Source organism: Lutjanus erythropterus, chromosome 9 (genome assembly GCF_056507025.1).
Source record: "Lutjanus erythropterus isolate fLutEry1 chromosome 9, fLutEry1.hap2, whole genome shotgun sequence".
Lineage (NCBI taxonomy): Eukaryota > Metazoa > Chordata > Actinopteri > Lutjaniformes > Lutjanidae > Lutjanus > Lutjanus erythropterus.
The window spans coordinates 32,212,975-32,229,772 of record NC_139325.1 but is presented as its reverse complement, the minus strand read 5'-3'; the positions used below and the strand labels follow the sequence as shown (position 1 = coordinate 32,229,772).

At 40.6% G+C, this 16,798-nt stretch overlaps 1 protein-coding gene across 1 annotated transcript in view; it reads left to right on the top strand.

The window, feature by feature from the left end:
- Positions 1-16,798, top strand: part of erfl1 (Ets2 repressor factor like 1) — a 92,270-nt gene that overhangs the window by 71,226 nt on the left and 4,246 nt on the right. The window contains exons 3-6 of the mRNA XM_084725750.1: positions 7,548-7,621; positions 8,286-8,520; positions 11,261-11,438; positions 13,876-14,005. Coding sequence (XP_084581876.1) covers positions 7,561-7,621; positions 8,286-8,520; positions 11,261-11,438; positions 13,876-14,005 — 604 coding nt within the window. The 5' untranslated portion in view covers positions 7,548-7,560. The remainder of the gene's footprint in view (positions 1-7,547; positions 7,622-8,285; positions 8,521-11,260; positions 11,439-13,875; positions 14,006-16,798) is intronic.

Here is a 16,798-nt window from a genome sequence, read left to right as displayed (position 1 = left end):
AATTTAGAAAAGAGATTTAGCTTAATGAGACAAATCATAGGCCACTGCAGTGATTCATTTTGACTTTTCTCTTTAACATTTGGATGGACAGGTTCTTTTTCCCTCTTCCTGACCAAACCCTCCCCCTCCTCCTCCTCCTCCTCCTCCTCCTCCTCCTCGTCTCTTCATCCTCCTCCTTCTCCTCTCCGCTCTCTCTCCCCTCCTCGTTTCTCCTCTCTCCTTCGTTCCATCTCCTCTAACAAACCCATAGCAGAGTCCCTCTGTTCTTCCACCCTGAGGCTGACCAGTGTGTCAGAGCTAACCAGGGAGAGGAACAGAGACAGAGCGAGAGACAGAGATAGCGGGAGAGAGGCAAGCGGAGAGAAAGGGAGAGAGAGAGGGTTCAGTTGGGCCTTTTTCAGGGGCAACCGAAAAAAGGAAGATGAGACAGATGTACAGAGCCCGTTTCATCTAGTGGAAAAAGAAAGCGGGAGAGGCCAGACTCTTCATGCCTCTCATATTTTTCTATCTTTTTATATCGTGACCCATCACTCTTTCCTTCTTTAGACAACACTGGAGACGTAATGTTGCCTGAATGTCAGGCTGCCCCCCTTCCTCCTTCTACCCCAGTCACTCTGCACAATTTCAAAACAGAGTTGCTACTACAGTAGATTCCTCCTCACACTGTTTCCTTTTCACTCCCGTCAGTGGCCTACTAACCTCGGCTCCACAACTACACCAGTTCTGCTGGCGGGCCTGGCCCTATAGATTGCCGGCCTTGTGGCAAACTTGCGTCAGTTTGGAATGAAGATGTTATGATCCGAATATACAGACATATAATGATCTCTTCCAAACACCTTAAACTCATCTCATCAAATTCGGACTCTTTTAATATTTAGATCAGAACATGCACGCTGGCAGATAGCATTGAGCAACATACTAATTTCCACATGTTAAAGATGATTTTTTTTGGACATTTCTGCCTTTATTTGTCTGAGGCAGGTGAAGAGGCAGACAGCCTACAGGGACAGAGAGGAGTATGACATGCAACAAAGGTCACTGGCTAGAATTGAACCTGTGACATTCGTGACGATGCAGCAATGTGCTGTTTTACTTTTATTTATTCATTTATTTGTCACAGAAAATGCAAGGGAGATTGAAACAAGTTACAAAAACGTGGTACAGATGTGTTGTTTATAGGATTTCTAGCCACGGCTGATGCAACCCTTCTCCCTGGTCATAACACAACATAACAAGGATTCATTAGTTAAATTCAGCAGATAATAAATATTTACATTCTCATACATGTGACATGATCATATAAAATTACAATATTTACATCATATTACAATCATTTTACAATATATGCATTTTGCAATATATATGTGTGTGTATGTGCATACTATTTATGGATGTCTATATGTGTGAGCATGCATGTACATAGTGTTTATGAGTATCCATGTATCCAGTATCCAGTATCCATCCAGTATCCATGCACTTGTCAAAACAGACGTTAAAAGAGTTATAAAATCAAGAAAAAAAGATGAAGAAAATGAGTTTAATGCTGCTGTAATCATAATACTTTAATACTTTCATATTTAAAAAGGATCAAATGACTATTCTTAATGTTATAGAGGTCATGTAGTGATGAACCCACAGAGAATTATCATCTGACTGAGTGCTGCTCAGCTCTTTGAAGCACTTTTGGCATCTTTCAGCATTGTTTTGGTCGTGCACTCTTAAATTTATCACTTTCTTTCACTCTCGCCAGTCTCATATCATTCCCAGATTCAGCTGGCAACTTCATCTGTGAAAAAGCTCTAAAAACCCACTGTACACTCGTTGCCCAGGCAACAAACAACAGACAGAAAAAGTTAGCAACTAGCTTTTGAAGAAACTGTAACTTTTAGTTGCAAAATAACCATATATTTTGCTCAGAAGTTGTAGGAAAGAAAACAGGGCTAAAAGAGAGTGAACTTCCATTGACCAAGTGGCCAGAAACAAGACTCCAAGTGAATACTAATGTTGCTCCACTGGATACGCAAAATAAGCAAATAAGTTCACCCTATCGAGTTGATGCCGAAGTTCTGAAGGTTTCAACGAGTCAAAGTTAAGACTTTTTTTTTAAGACTTATTTTTTTTTTAAGATTTTCTTTTTTTCAAAAACGCATTTAAAAGCAAGGCGGGAATTAATGCAACTTTATAAAAAAATAGCATTAACATAATCCAATCAGTTTTTAAGATGTGGCAAAATGGTCTTTGGTAATAATGTTTCAGTGTTGTGTTTACAGCCTTTTTTCATTGGTCCCAAATGCCCCCCAAAAAAATCACATATTGCAGCTTTAAAGATGATTTGTCTTTCTGAGACTTTGTTTGCTGTTGTTTGAAAGTCGAGCTGCGATAACAGCAGAAACAAAATCACCTTTCAGCCTCGACCAGCCTTGACCTAACGAAAGTGTGCGAGTCTTTGCTTTGTAGTGTCCTAAAGACACAGGAAAGACTGTCCCTAAAACCAGCGCTCTCTTTCAACTGAATTATCAAAAGCCTCTGACTCATCGACACACCAGAGGGTTTGCAGCAGCAGGAATGTGTGTGTGTAGGCCCGCACTCCACAAACATGTGGAGGAGCACAACAGAGGTTGCCTTTGAGCGGTGAAGTTGCTATTGTCACGATGTGTGACTTCTGTACTCTAACTCGATGCCCCTATTGTATGTATTTACCATTGTCACCGTTAACTATGTGATCCATCATCCACACCGGCTTTTATAGGTGGCCTTTTGTGGGATGGAGGTCCTTTGTTTGGACTGTTGTGTCCACAGTCGCTCTGTGTGGAATAAAAAGCATTTGTGTTTTTGTCTCCATCAGTACGGCAGCATCTTTAGTAAACAAAGTGCATTCTGTCTTTCAGCTCGCTGAGATGTGTGTTAGTGTGTCTATATTGATTCAGTCAATATCTATGGGCTCCATGTCTTATTTTGTGTGCTGCTTCTCGCTGTGTGTGTGTGTGCTACCTGAATACCTGTGTATTTGTGGCATATCTGCTTGAGACTGTGTGTTTTCTGTGCATGTACAATCCATTACAATCTGCGAGCGTCTGTATCTGACAGTCTGTGCATGCATGTGTGTGTGTGTGTCAGAGTGTGTGTGCGTACCAGGAACAGTATTCCCTGGGCTGCTAGTTATAATGTTTCTGGGGGTGATGGGGGGAACTTGAAAGCCCTGCGCTGCCCAAATCAAAACTAACAAGGAAATGATGGGGGCTCCTTTATCTCCTCTCTGGCCTGGGGGGCCGAGGGGGGTGAGAAGAACGGGAGACTGGGGAGGGAGTTGAGGAGGAGGGAGGGAGGGAGGGATCGAGGGAAGGAGGGGTGGAGGAAGAAGAGGGGAGGGAGGGGAGGGGGGGCAGCCTGGCTTCCTCTTTGATTTGTAAAAAATGCATTACCTCCGAAATCAAACGGAAAATTACTGCGCCGAAGCAAAACACACAGAGCAGGAGCGAGCGGGAGAGAAGAGGAGATGGGTGGGGCGGGAGGAGACAGTGGATAGGTGTGTGTGAATAGAAAAGGAGGTGGGGAAGAGGAAGAGGAGGATTCACCTGTATAGATACACTGCTGGATAAGGAAAAGGGAGGTTGGATATAGATATAGGCGGTGCGTAGGTGGTGTAGCTGGAGATATCCTGACAGATAGGAGCGCACATCCTCCGAGGAGCCCGGCGTATACATGCTGTGGACCACGAGAATATGGCAAATGAAAGAGATGATACAGTATTGATGACCTGTAGCCCACAGGGAAGAGGAAAACTTATAGATTACTACCTCGAACACAAAGAATATCTTATTTTCTAAAGACTCGCACCAATCTCTGCTGAGGCCTTCAGTGAGATGTACAGGTTAGATATCAGCATTTTAATGGAGGCACCTACGTTTCTAATCTTTCGAAGGCCGATGTGTGTTTTGATATCCTACCGGTACGCTGAATACAAAATGAGCTTCTTGTAGTATGTTTTTGTGGAAAAATCCCAGCTTTCTATTAAAGGAGAAACCTGTAATATATTTACTGTAGTTTATCGTAAAATGGCCACAACATGTCAGCGGAGATTCAAGCTTCTACAAGGAACTTTCATATTTTGTTGATTTTAGAGGCACCTGTGGACAAAAACTGTATTGTTTCCCCCACAATAACCACAAAATACAACGTCAAAAATAAAATTATCTAAATAAAAATCTCCTCCTGCTTCTTTTTAACTGGCTAACATGCTGCTCTCTGTAACTTTAGCCGTTTGTAGTTTAGTTTATACTCTGATAACAACACTATAGCCATAGTGTCCTTCGAAATGTCTATTCCAGGTTGGAAAAAGTGTTTTAGTTTGCCCCTTTCACGTTATTTAGATGTCAAATTAATCCTGAATGTTCGCTGAATGAGCTAGTGTCTGTTTATGAGGTGTGAGAAATCATTAATAATATTTTAGAAGGAGTAGATGTTTATAACACTTAAACTAAGCAGTATGTAAATGAAAGTGAGCAGTGGGCTTTTGTTTTCAGGATATCAAGTTTACAATTGATAGTAATAAACAGCTGATCAGGTTACAGTGGAGGATTCACTGTCACTTGTTGTTGTACAATGCTGTGCTTGCCTTGCAGTCCTGCAGTGTTCCTGCAGTGTTCCTGCAGCCTGCCTGAGCTTCCTCAAGTCTGTGCAGGAGGGGGCGGGGGGAAATAACTCACTTCAACCACAGATTGTATATTAAATACGGATTCAACCTATTTAATATACTGTTTTCCTATTTTGACTGCTGTACTCATTTCTGGATGCGCAGTTGTTACTTGTAGCTGCTTATTTGAACCCTCGAGATAACTTCGACTCATTATGGGAAAGTGAGTGTAGGCAGAGACGCACGACGGAGAGAAACAAGATGGAAAATAAGGAATGATAACATGAATGATGAGGGAGAAAAAAATCTGTGAGTGAGATAGGATGAATGCCAACTCTATATTTGAAGACAGAAGGAGCGGCTTGAAAACAAGAAAGATGAAGAGAGGGAGGAGAGGAGTGAGAGGGGCCACAATCCAAAGGCTAGAAGCAGGGTGAGAGCAAGCAGAGAGATAGATAGATAGAGCCGGTCAGAGAGTGTGTGTGAGAGAGAGAGAGAGAAATGCCTGGAGTTAGCAATAATAATTTATACAAACACACCTTAATAATTCACGTTCTATTTCAATGCTGGAGGGAAAATCCAAAATTCACAGAGCATAATTAAATAGAGGCAGAGAGTGAAGGGAGAGATAGAGAGGCCAGCATTAAAGATACCAGTGTAGCAGCAGGGCATCTCTTCCATCTGAGCTTTGTAAAACAACCCTGATGAAACTGTGATATCCAAACTAGATCCCGTCCCCTCGCTCGTCATGGAAACACTGAAATCTCCCCTCACCTTCTCCTGTCAGCAGATGTCTATATATGCTTTTATTTAGGAGACATTAAGAGCTTTCGTTTAACAAAGCAATCTCATTCACACGTGCACACATTGTTGTTTACGATGTGTTCAAATCAACTGCTCACACACATATATATAAAAAAAACAGCATGATCCAGTGTGACGGATTGGAAATCAACAGTTTGTTCACGCACACCTGTGGTGCTTTGTATCAAAGTGCTCAGTTGCAACCAAATGGTGCAAAATGACAGCCGAGATGTTAAAAAGACAAGCTAAAATATCTCCATTATTACAAATGTGAGTCAGTTATATTTTAGAGAGAAATATTAATCACTTCTATAATGCAGCTGTATGTTTTGCATATATTTTGGTCATTTGTGCTATCAAACATGGATGTATTTTTTTTTTAATGAAAATCTCTTTATTGAGGTTTTGCAGGACATAACAAAAGTGCAGTGCTGTTCGGTCGTTAATCAGCCACTCCAGTATTTCACAGATTTTTTGGGGGATTGTTGCAGCCTAAAATGCCTGATTTCACAGCAGCTTTTCTAAAAACAAAATTGCGATGCATGTTGCAATGTTTTTTTAGGCACTTTTTGCAATGAAATTGTGGGAGCAAATAAAATTAGCAAAAGAAAGCTGCTGTTGTCGAAGGTAACTTGTCCCAGGGAGATTAAAACCCCCACATTATTGTAGAGGACTGCCGTGACTATGAAGATAAAGTTGTGAAACAAAAGTTGCAGTGACTTGATAAAATTGCAGGATTGTGCAGAGCTCAGGGAGATTAGTTGAACTTGCATTAATTGTTGCAAGGACTTGGGGACTCGTGAATCAGTGAAATGTGTGTAATGTCATGAGGCTGCACTTAATAATAAAGCGTTTACAGGATCTGGAATGTATTTTAAAAATGGCCGTATGCTTATAGTCATTTTTAATGAGTCTGATATCTTCCTCCTCCACTTATAATTATATATTTTATACTCGGCCACTTCTTACCAGTGCATTAGTAGTAGTTGTTTGTTTGTTTATTGGGCATTCTTTAATATTAGGATTTACCCCTTGAAATTTACCATCAAGGGGGTCCTCGATTTCTGTCATGCACATAGAGAAGTACCCAGCCAACATGAGCCCTCAAGACACTAAATAAACCATTTCAGTGATGAAATGTTAACCAGTTAAGAGCCTAACATCTTACATTTGCATCATACCAAAATCTTTGTTTTCAGTGCCACAAAAAAACTCAAGTCTTTTATAATCATCCAACCAGAAAAAGTCAGCAGAGATTGGAGACATTTTACCTAAACAACTATTCATTTTACTTTAATTCATTCATTTTTTTTAGGTACTTGTACTTTGATGAGTATTTTTTCCAAGTCTGTCTTTTTATGCATGTGTTACACTATATAATCTACTTAACTACTTTTAAAACACAGCTCACTACTGAAGTTTTTGAGAAGAATACTTTATGTATTTTTAACACAAGTAGTTCTGCTTGTTTACTAGTTGGGTAATATGTCAAGAAGTTTCGATTCTCTCTCCACCACTGCTAAACACTATAGCCCTTAAATCATAGATAGATAGATAGATAGATAGATAGATAGATAGATAGATAGATAGATAGATAGATAGATAGATAGATAGATAGATAGATAGATAGATAGATATTTTAACTGAATGAATAGCCAAAGTCTTATTTATAACATATAAAATGACTTAACTTTGACCTAGTTTTCAAAAGTCTATTTAATTCCTCCTGTTCATAAATGCACTATAGGGATGTCCACCATGTTGCATCAGACACAGCCTCAGGTGGCTACACAAGATAACATCCATCAAACACCTGATCTCTACCAAAGACATATGAAACATAACCTTGCCACATTTCACATTGATTTAAGGTATGTTTTTGAACTCATCTTGCGCCCTTAGACTCTTATGCAATACCTCCATTTTCAACAAAGTTTACAGTCAACTTCAGCTCGTTGAAATAAACCTGCTGGGCAATTGACTCTGACTTTAGCAAACACTTTTCTCTGAAATGTTTTTCCTCTGGTGTAGTTTTCATTTATCAGAGTGTTCAAATTCACACGCAGAAGTCAAGTAATCATAGTTTTTTCCTTCTTCTGTTTTGTTTCAGGTGTTGTGGAGGCATGGACTGTAACTGCGTCAGTGATCTGCTGCTCCCCCCGGTGCCCGCACTCTGGACGCCAGGTCAGTCCCACCTTTGTGATCGTGCCATTAGTTGATTTGCCGAATTGGTTTTGCCTAAAGTCATGTTTTTTGTAAAAAAAAAAAAATACTCATGCATGACACATGCAGAAATCTTCAAACACATCTCTGAATCTACACCCAGGTCACGTGCGTAAAATTGAGTGTTACCAAAGCAAGAAAATTCAGTTATGTTAAAACCTAACCATCATCATCAAAATCACAGTGAAATGTGTTAAAATTCATCTGAAAATTAACCATATGCACGCACATTGGTAAACAAATTCAGTCTCTGGTAGTAATTGGTTGTATATCTAATGTTTTTACGAGGCTAGTTAGTGCCAGATTTCACTTCAGGATGAGTCAAAAAGCTACTTAACTCCATCTCTGATGTGCATACAGTCGGCTTTTAGGATTCAGGCCCGGGCAGCATCAATCAGATCTCTCCCGGCGAGCTGTCATCATCCTGCTGACCAATCTGTTGAGGCTAGAGGGCATTAGCGCAGACTAACATTGCTCAAGGCACGTGCTGTGATATTAAACACATCATCCCTCACCTCCATCACTCATCAGTCATTCAGACAGCGATCCCCCTCAGCAAGCAGCGGGACAAATGACAGGCCCTGACCTCATCCTCCTCTCCTTCCTGCTCCCCCGCTCTGCCCAGGGTTCGCCTTCCCGGACTGGGCCTACAAGCCCGAGTCGAGCCCCGGGTCCAGACAGATCCAGCTGTGGCACTTCATCCTGGAGCTGCTGCAGAAGGAGGAGTATCAGGGGGTGATCGCCTGGCAGGGGGACTACGGCGAGTTCGTCATCAAGGATCCAGACGAGGTGGCTCGGCTGTGGGGGATAAGGAAATGCAAACCTCACATGAACTATGACAAGCTGAGCAGGGCACTGAGGTATGTGTTTGTCCATGATGTGTTGAATGTCAAGCAATAACACCGCTGGTATCAGATAAATCAAGATGTTTATCACACCGCAGTTTACATAAATTGTTTACTCTTGTTGACTGAATCCTCACTCATGTCTCTCTTTTTCATGTTGGTTTAATGGAAAGATAAGGGTGGGGCTTTTCCTGAGGAACGTCAATACCCTCAATTTCTCCTTATCTGTGGACATCCTAATGGAAAGTTCACCATTGAGCTGCCAAATAAAAAATTCAATAGGGATTTCAAAATTAAGCCCCAGTGTGAAATTGCTTGGACTTCTTCTTAAAGAGTGGAGAGCAGGGAAACTGCTCAGCACTGAACTCACCGAAGGTGATTAAAACAGTACTCCTCACACTACGTACCTTCAGCAGTTTACACCCCCAACCGCACACACACTTTTCTTATGCAAATACACACTACCCCGACTTGTTTCCCCACCCCACCCCCCCTCCCTCTGCTTTCCTTTGGCCTCTTGTTAATGGGGGCTGTCGTCAGAGTCTAATTGTTATGAATTGGCTGGGGCCACAATTAGCCTTCTTAATTAGCCTCACTTAATTGCTCAATTAAGGGCCACGGCACAATTGCCACGCAAAGCAAAACACGTACACATCATTGCACTGGGCGCAGCCACTGTGGATACATGCTGATACTTACACGCTGCTGTGTTTGTTGATATAGTGCGTCTGCATAATGAGGCGTTGCTCACCAGTATTTAATGCTGAGGTTGTCTAATGCATTCTGTATTTGGCTGCACTCACTGTGGTCGCCTTAAAACAAAGAAATCTAAGACTGGCTGCACCAACAAAAATTCATTTAATATAAGATTACTTCTAATCAGAGTTTAGCAAAACTAGGTGAGTAGATCCAGACATCTAATCTCTGTTAAGTAAATTCAAGTTTAGTTATGCAAACCAAAATTAAATACAGTTTAATCAATGTGGAGATGCATGTTTATTCAAATAAATAAATAAATGTGTGAGTTCTTTAGGGATCTAGTAAATATAAAAGAGCAGTGAAATCTTTTAACTTTCGGCTGGTATGTATTTCTTGCTTCTTTGCTAACTGGCTAAAAAGTTAACAAAATGTCATATTGTTTGCTTGCTAACTAAGTAAAAATATTTTTTGAAAATAACTAAAACAGGTAGTTGCTTCTTAGGTTGCTAAAGTAAAACAAAACTTATATTGTTTGCTGTCTAGCTAAAGAGAACAAAATGTTATATTGTTTGCTAGTTAGCTAACAAGTTAGCTAGATAAAAAGTTAACAAAACCGTGTTTGTTTGCTAGCTAGCTAAAAAGGGGAAAAAAGTTATATTGTTTGGGCCAAAAATTTTACGAAATGTTACATTGTTTGCAAGCTAGTTAAAAGGTTAATAAAACTGAACCTTGTTAGCTAGCTAGCAAACAAGGTAAAAGTACAAATAAAACATTATTTTGTTTGCTAACTAACTAAAAAGTGAGTTAGCTAGCCGTTCTTTGAGGAACTTGATTATTTTTCTCAGTTCATCTCAAAAAGACAGCCATTTTAAACGTTAAACCTCCTCAAGTGTAAGTTTAAAGTTATTACAGGATCATATTTTAAATTTAAAGTTATTACAGGATCATTTTAATATGGTTCAACACAATTAATAGTTAAATCGTGGTTTAATCAGGTTAAAAAAATGAGTCCTTGCTGGTGCAACCCAGCCTTAGTGTTCAAAGAAATGGCGTCTGAGACTTGAAACTCGTATCTCGCGATAACATATCAGCAGTCTTCAGTTTGCAGCTTGCCAGTCCTCCTCCCCCACCTTCACGCTCCCCACCTGAGCACTCAGCTCCGTCACCTGAGCCAGATGGCTCCGTGTTTTGCCTTTACTGCCGATCAACCTGGCATCCTGGCAGAATGTACATTGTGACACCTCAGTGGGTGGCACAGGAAACTGGCATGACGGCGGCTCGACATGCCCAGCGGGAGACACCTGAGGTCGTCGCCATGGAGACTGCTCTTGTTGTCCCACCTCTTTGTAAATGTGCTTTGCTGTGGGAAGCAGTGACAGCTTCTCAGTGTCATTTACATTTACACGTCACCTGGGCTGGATGTCGTGTTTCAGAGTCCAAACTGCTCATGATGTTTCAGATTAAATGCCACGCTAACATTTAGTGCATCATTCTCTTTTTAACCGCAACAAATCTGTGATTATCTGAATAAAATCAGAATATGCTTGGTTTTTCCAAGAATCCAACATTTTTCAGTTTTTTTGATTGTGTCTTTTCAGTTATTTTAATTTCACAATATATTAATATATGTCATAATCAAATTCCCGTTATTTTTGAATTAGCAAATAGTGTGCATGATGAAATGTACATTTGATTTTGCTGTTTTTGTTGCATGTTACGGGCCTCTGAGGCTCAGAGGGATTTGGCTTTTTGACTTTTTGTCTGTTAACAGCTGAATAAAATTTCCCTTTAAAGCACCACATTGTATTGAATCAAGGCAGTCAGACATGAATTGATTTGAGGAAGGAGGAGATGAATAAAAACAGTGGGAAATCAGCATAGCTATCTCGCCCTACAGCGCTCAACTTGTTTACTTATTCTTTTCTGTTAGCGGTGAAACACAGAAACCTTGATGTGAGCATTATATTAATCCTTCCCTCCTCTTTTCCTTTTCCTCTTCCTTTTCCCTTTATCCTTTATCCCTCCTTCGATATCCTCTCCTCCTACGCCTGTGCAGGTATTACTACAACAAGCGCATTTTGCACAAAACCAAAGGGAAACGCTTCACCTACAAGTTTAACTTCAGCAAGGTCGTGCTGGTGAACTACCCCATCCTGGACATGGCCAACTCTCCCTTTTTTCTGGCCCAGAACCACTTCAACGGGGGCTCCACCGCACCCGACTGCAGCCCAGAGGTACGAAGGGTAGGATGGAGGGACTGGGAGAGGGTGGGACTGGTGGAGGGATGCAGATAATAAACTGCACCTGTTCTTGAGAATTGGAACAAATCATGTATTCTTTAAGGATTTCTATATATATGAAATGTATGTAATTTATGAAATGTTTTGGCCTGCTTTCATTTTTCTAATTTAAACTTGCTAGAAAACACCCAAACTTCAAACAATTTAAAAATGTGTTAAAAGCCTTCAGAATCGAAAACTAACAGAAGCCACTGATAACATAGGTAACATAGGAGTGCTGCTGTAACCATCTTTTAAAAATCGATTTTGTATGAAAATTGTTGGCCTTTTAAATCCAGATTAACGTCAGATCCTTCAGATTTTTACAAAAAAATGGTTTAATCAGGCACAAAGAGGTTTAGCTATACCCTGAGGACCTCTGTTTCACTTCCTGGTTTACAAAAGGTAGGAATACTGCTCAAGCACTGGTCAGCTTTCTGTTTTTTATGACAAATTCTTTTATTAATACTGCTATCAGATGTATCTCTACCATAACATGCCAACTCTGTAGCCCTTCTAAAGCAAAGCTAAATAAGAATTATGGTTTAAAATGTGTATTTTGATTAGCATTAAGAGGACTCTTAGCAGCTTTAAAAAAAATAAGATTGCTACGCACAATGACCTTGCTGTGAAATGAAGAAAGGTAACATTTTGTCCACACCGTAGGATTTTCCATCTGATGGAGCTGACGTCTACATTTGATAGAAAATTAAATCACTAGGAGGCTGGCCCGTTATCAGGTTTAATAGCCAAGAGCTTGATCTTTTAAAATATATTTTCCCAACATAATTGAAGTGTAAAAATCAAAAAACACTCAAAATATGGTTTTGTCCCAATTCTCAAGAATGAGTGAGTGTGAATCATATAGAAAGTGAACAGGAATCTACATTCTGACGTTTTTGAGAAATCCGACTGATATTAGATTTAACTCCTCTGGACAAAGAAAGAAGAAGGAGAAATAGCAGGACACGGCGCTCCACTCCTTAATTTTTTATTAATAGTGATTTAATTCAGGTAACCGAAATCCATTTTGCTCTAGTGATTTTGCCGTTGTATTTCTCAGGCCCCCGCTGTGCATTCGCCTTTTTACAAGAGAATGGGGTGGTATTCATCCTGTCTATCTTTTATTCACTCTTTAATGGTGATAGTAATAGAATACTTATTATTTGCCCTGAGAGATTGTAAAAATTTCACAGAGATAAATTGTACACACACACACACACACACACACAGCAAGAGGGAAGCATTAGAAAAAGTCCTGATTTAACTCAAAAATCATGTTATGGCTTTATTTGTGCATCTATTAAAGAGAAAATAAAACAATGAACATATCAATTTAAATGTTTTAATTTCTACACTACATTATAGATATAACTGTGGATTTTTTAACTTGGATGTGAGCGCCTGTGTGCAGATGGTTTTATTTTGAAAAACTAATGTCCTAGAAAGTACATGTAACTTGAAAGTACAGTAGGAGAGAATCATCCATCATTTGTCTGTGCCATCCTTAAGACGGGATAAGGAGACACCGACTCTGAAGGAGACGGTACGGGTAGAGGGGGGGTGGTTTTAACTTGTCCTTAAAACAAAAGAAGACATTATCCCCTGTGTCTCTCATCCCCGTCTCCGATGGCGTATCCATCTGTCATCGATTGAAAATGAAAGCAATAGAAAGCAAAGGGGTCGCGTCAGATCAGATCAATGGCGGGTCATTAATGCGGTTTGTTAAGCAACGCAGATCTCGCAGCTTGGGAGTACAGTCTCGCCTTTCAAACTTGGGGGCTGCGGGGTGACAGATACTATTGATCCAAAGTCCTGCGAGGGGAAAAAAATCCCCCCTTTGTCCCCGTGATTCCTGAGATTCAAGGGTTCCATTTATTTATTTTTTTTTACCTCGCCTCCTTCTTCTCCTTCACGTATTTTACACAGAAATAAAAAGAAAATATGAGCGCACACCGACACACAGCTGCCCTACATCCTGAATGGATGTCATTCTCTCAGATCTCAGTCCTATTCGTCCTGTGTCCCCTCACACAAACTGGCCCACAATCCCCCTCTCTCTCCCCTCGTCATTTATCCTTTGTGCCCACAATCTTAATCGCTGGTCTCCATTTGACTCTCTGCTCTTCCTGCCTTTGAGTCTCTGAGCCTCTGCGTCCTCCTACCTCCCTTTTTACCCCGAGTCCCATGGCACCCTCTTTTTATCCTGTCCTTGCTGCGACTCTGTCACTGTTTGCATCACACTCTGCAGGGTGCTGCTGCCGTCAACACACGACTTCTACACAGCAGCGCCATAAGGACGTGTGCTCTGTTTGGGAAGTACACAAACTTAATTTTAATCTTTTTCCACTCTCTTTTGTTCACCCCCCCCCCCCCCCCCTGTGTCACTCAGGCCATACAGTCCCTGTTTCCTCGTTTGCCAGACTCCGGCAGGGGAACGTCCCTGTTTGATCGAGGGACCACGGCACCAGGGCCCGAAGGAGACAAGCTGAGGCTGGACACGTTCCCCTTCCTCAGTTCAGGTGAGATAATAGAAGGAGGAAAGTTAGCCCAAAACTCTAAGGTCCAGGGCAAAAATAGGAATCTTTCACAGGCTTCCCACCAGAGCTGCAACGATTAATAGATTATTAAACAACTATTAAACTAATCAGCAACTATTTTGATAATCAATTAATCATTCTGAGTGGTTTTTTAAGAAAACCGTGAACCATGTCCATATGATTAAAGTCTTTTTACCAACTCCTGATCTTCTTAGTCCTGTTCACTGTTGTGAAACATTACAAACGAGCTAAAACAAAAACTGACTGTATTAGACCTGGGAGATTAAATAACTTGATATCAATACTGTGACAGTATTGTAGGGTTGACCATCAAAAAATATTAACACAAAGAGGTTTTTTACAAATAAATTGATATAATGACTAAATGGGTAATGGCCAGGGGTGGGTAGTAGTGGATTACATGTAATAAGAATTTCGTAATCAGATTACAGAATAGAAATACTGACTGTTATCAACCCAGATTACATTTGCAAAATGTTTATTCAGATTATAGTTGTAACTTTTTTACATTTTTGATTAGAACTTCCAACTATGGCAATTTTAAAATTATGACACCTTTTTTCATGATAAATAAATAATTAAATAATGATAAATCTATTAACTCATAAAAAAAAGTGCATCTGACACACAGGATTTCTAAGAATAACGCTCTACAAAAAAGGCGCACGTCCAACATGGATTTTATTTGCATTGAAGAAGTTTGAGAAGTTTTAAAAAGAAACTCACATTTTTGAGGCTTTTTAGAAGGTGCAATATTTTCAGTATTTGGTTTTGCAGTAATCCAAACATAATCAGATTAGATTACCAATAGATTATGTTGCTAATTGCAAAAACTGTCGTGTAATTTGTATTCAGTGCCTAATTACATTTCAAAGCAATCTGACCCAAACCTGGTAAAGGCAAATAATAGAACAGTCTGATAAGTTCAGAAATTTACATCACTTTACCATAATGCAGCCTTTAAATCCAAGAAAAGACTTATGCCATATCAAAATCTAAGACCATATCACGATATCAATATAATATCAAAATATTGACCATCCCTGCTGCACGTCTTTTAAATCCAACTTCCACAGAGAGGAACATATTAGCGTATGGCACAATCCCTGGAAAAGTCCCGGAAAATGATCTCTAGAGAAGAGTGAGAACCCTGTTTCGGTATCCCAGAGACAAAGCCTTCTTCACGAGGAAGAAGACAGCTTGTATGGAATATGTATAGGCAGTGTATACACAAAAAAAACAGACCTGCTTAAACAAGCGGAGGAAGAGAAGGTAGAGGGAAAGAGGAGAGCGGGGAGAGGAATGAGGATATGGGGAGGCATGAACATTTATTGTTAAAGGAAATAAGAGAGATGGCTGTCCCATCGCAGCGCGCAGTGAGGCTGTGCTTCAGGTGAGACGGGCCAGGTTAGCTTGTGAATTATGCATATCAGCTGTGGTAAGAAACAAGTTAAAGGATGGAGAAATCATCCACCTTTCCAGCGTGGTTATTCTTATGTGTCCTGTTTCTTCCTCGCCATCAACAACGAGGATTTGTGTACGTTTTCTTGACGGTATACTGCCTTTGTTTGCGGTCCTGCACGCTCTATATGTGCATCAGAATGTGTACGAACGTGCAGCAGAGCTAGAGAGTAAACAGATGTACTCACACACACACACACATACACACTCCTCATCACACAACCTGCCCCACCTCCCTCCCTCCCTCTCCCCACTCTGTTTGTCCTCAGGTCCTATTCCCCCCTTCTTCCCTTCTCACCCTCCTCTCCCTCCCATGTGTCCCCGCTGTCCTAATCCCTTCCCAGGCAGGAAGGCCCTAATTGAGGGTGCAGGCTTCAGTTTGTGGCCTGTGGGCGCCCATTACTGTGTTTTCATAAGCAAGTGAGGCCTGCCTGACTGATTCAATATTCATGTGTCTGCCAGCTACTCCTGGCCCAGCACGCAGAGACTTCACCACTGTCAAATTAGCCCTGCATAGTAAATAACGGAGTGAAAGAGAGAGGAGGGAGAGAAAGAGGGTGAGAGGCAGCAGAGAGGGAGAATCTTTGAGTTGGTTGTCAGTTGGAAGGAAGTACAGTAGGTTGAGAGGCAATGCTTTTGTTTGTTCATTAAAATTGAATTCCAGCATCACCTCAAATTTACCCCCTTTCTCTGTTAGCAAGTGATACTTACAAGGAACTGAATTCAAATACGCTGCAATGTTTAATTTGCTGCTTCTTAAAGGTTTTTTGCTTGATCTGAGACGATACGGCAACATGTCGAAACATCGTGGTGGGGGGGACAACAGATCGACAGTTTGCGAAGTTTCCTCTCTGTCAGTCACTTAACCCTATGGAAGTAACTCTGCTGCTGATGCATTCTTTATTATTTCTGGTGACAGTCACCGCTGTGATGATGCAGCCAAAACAGACGCAGCGTATCTCCACACTGTAAGAAAACCATACAGACTATTAGAGTAACTGCCATTTGTATTTTTAAAAATTCTCAAAAAAAATCTCTGATTTTAGTGACTCAAACATGAAAATTTCTGTTTTCTTTAGTTCTCTCTGACAGTGAACCTACTATCTTTGGGTTGTGGACAAAATGAGACAATTGAGGACATCGCATTGGGCTTTAGGAAACACAGATCAACATTTTTTACCATTTTCTGACATTTTATGGACCACACAGATAGTTCCCATGCATCCTGACAAACCTGGAAAACAGCTGACCGATTTTCCCATCATGGAAAGCACATGAAACATGAAAGAAACA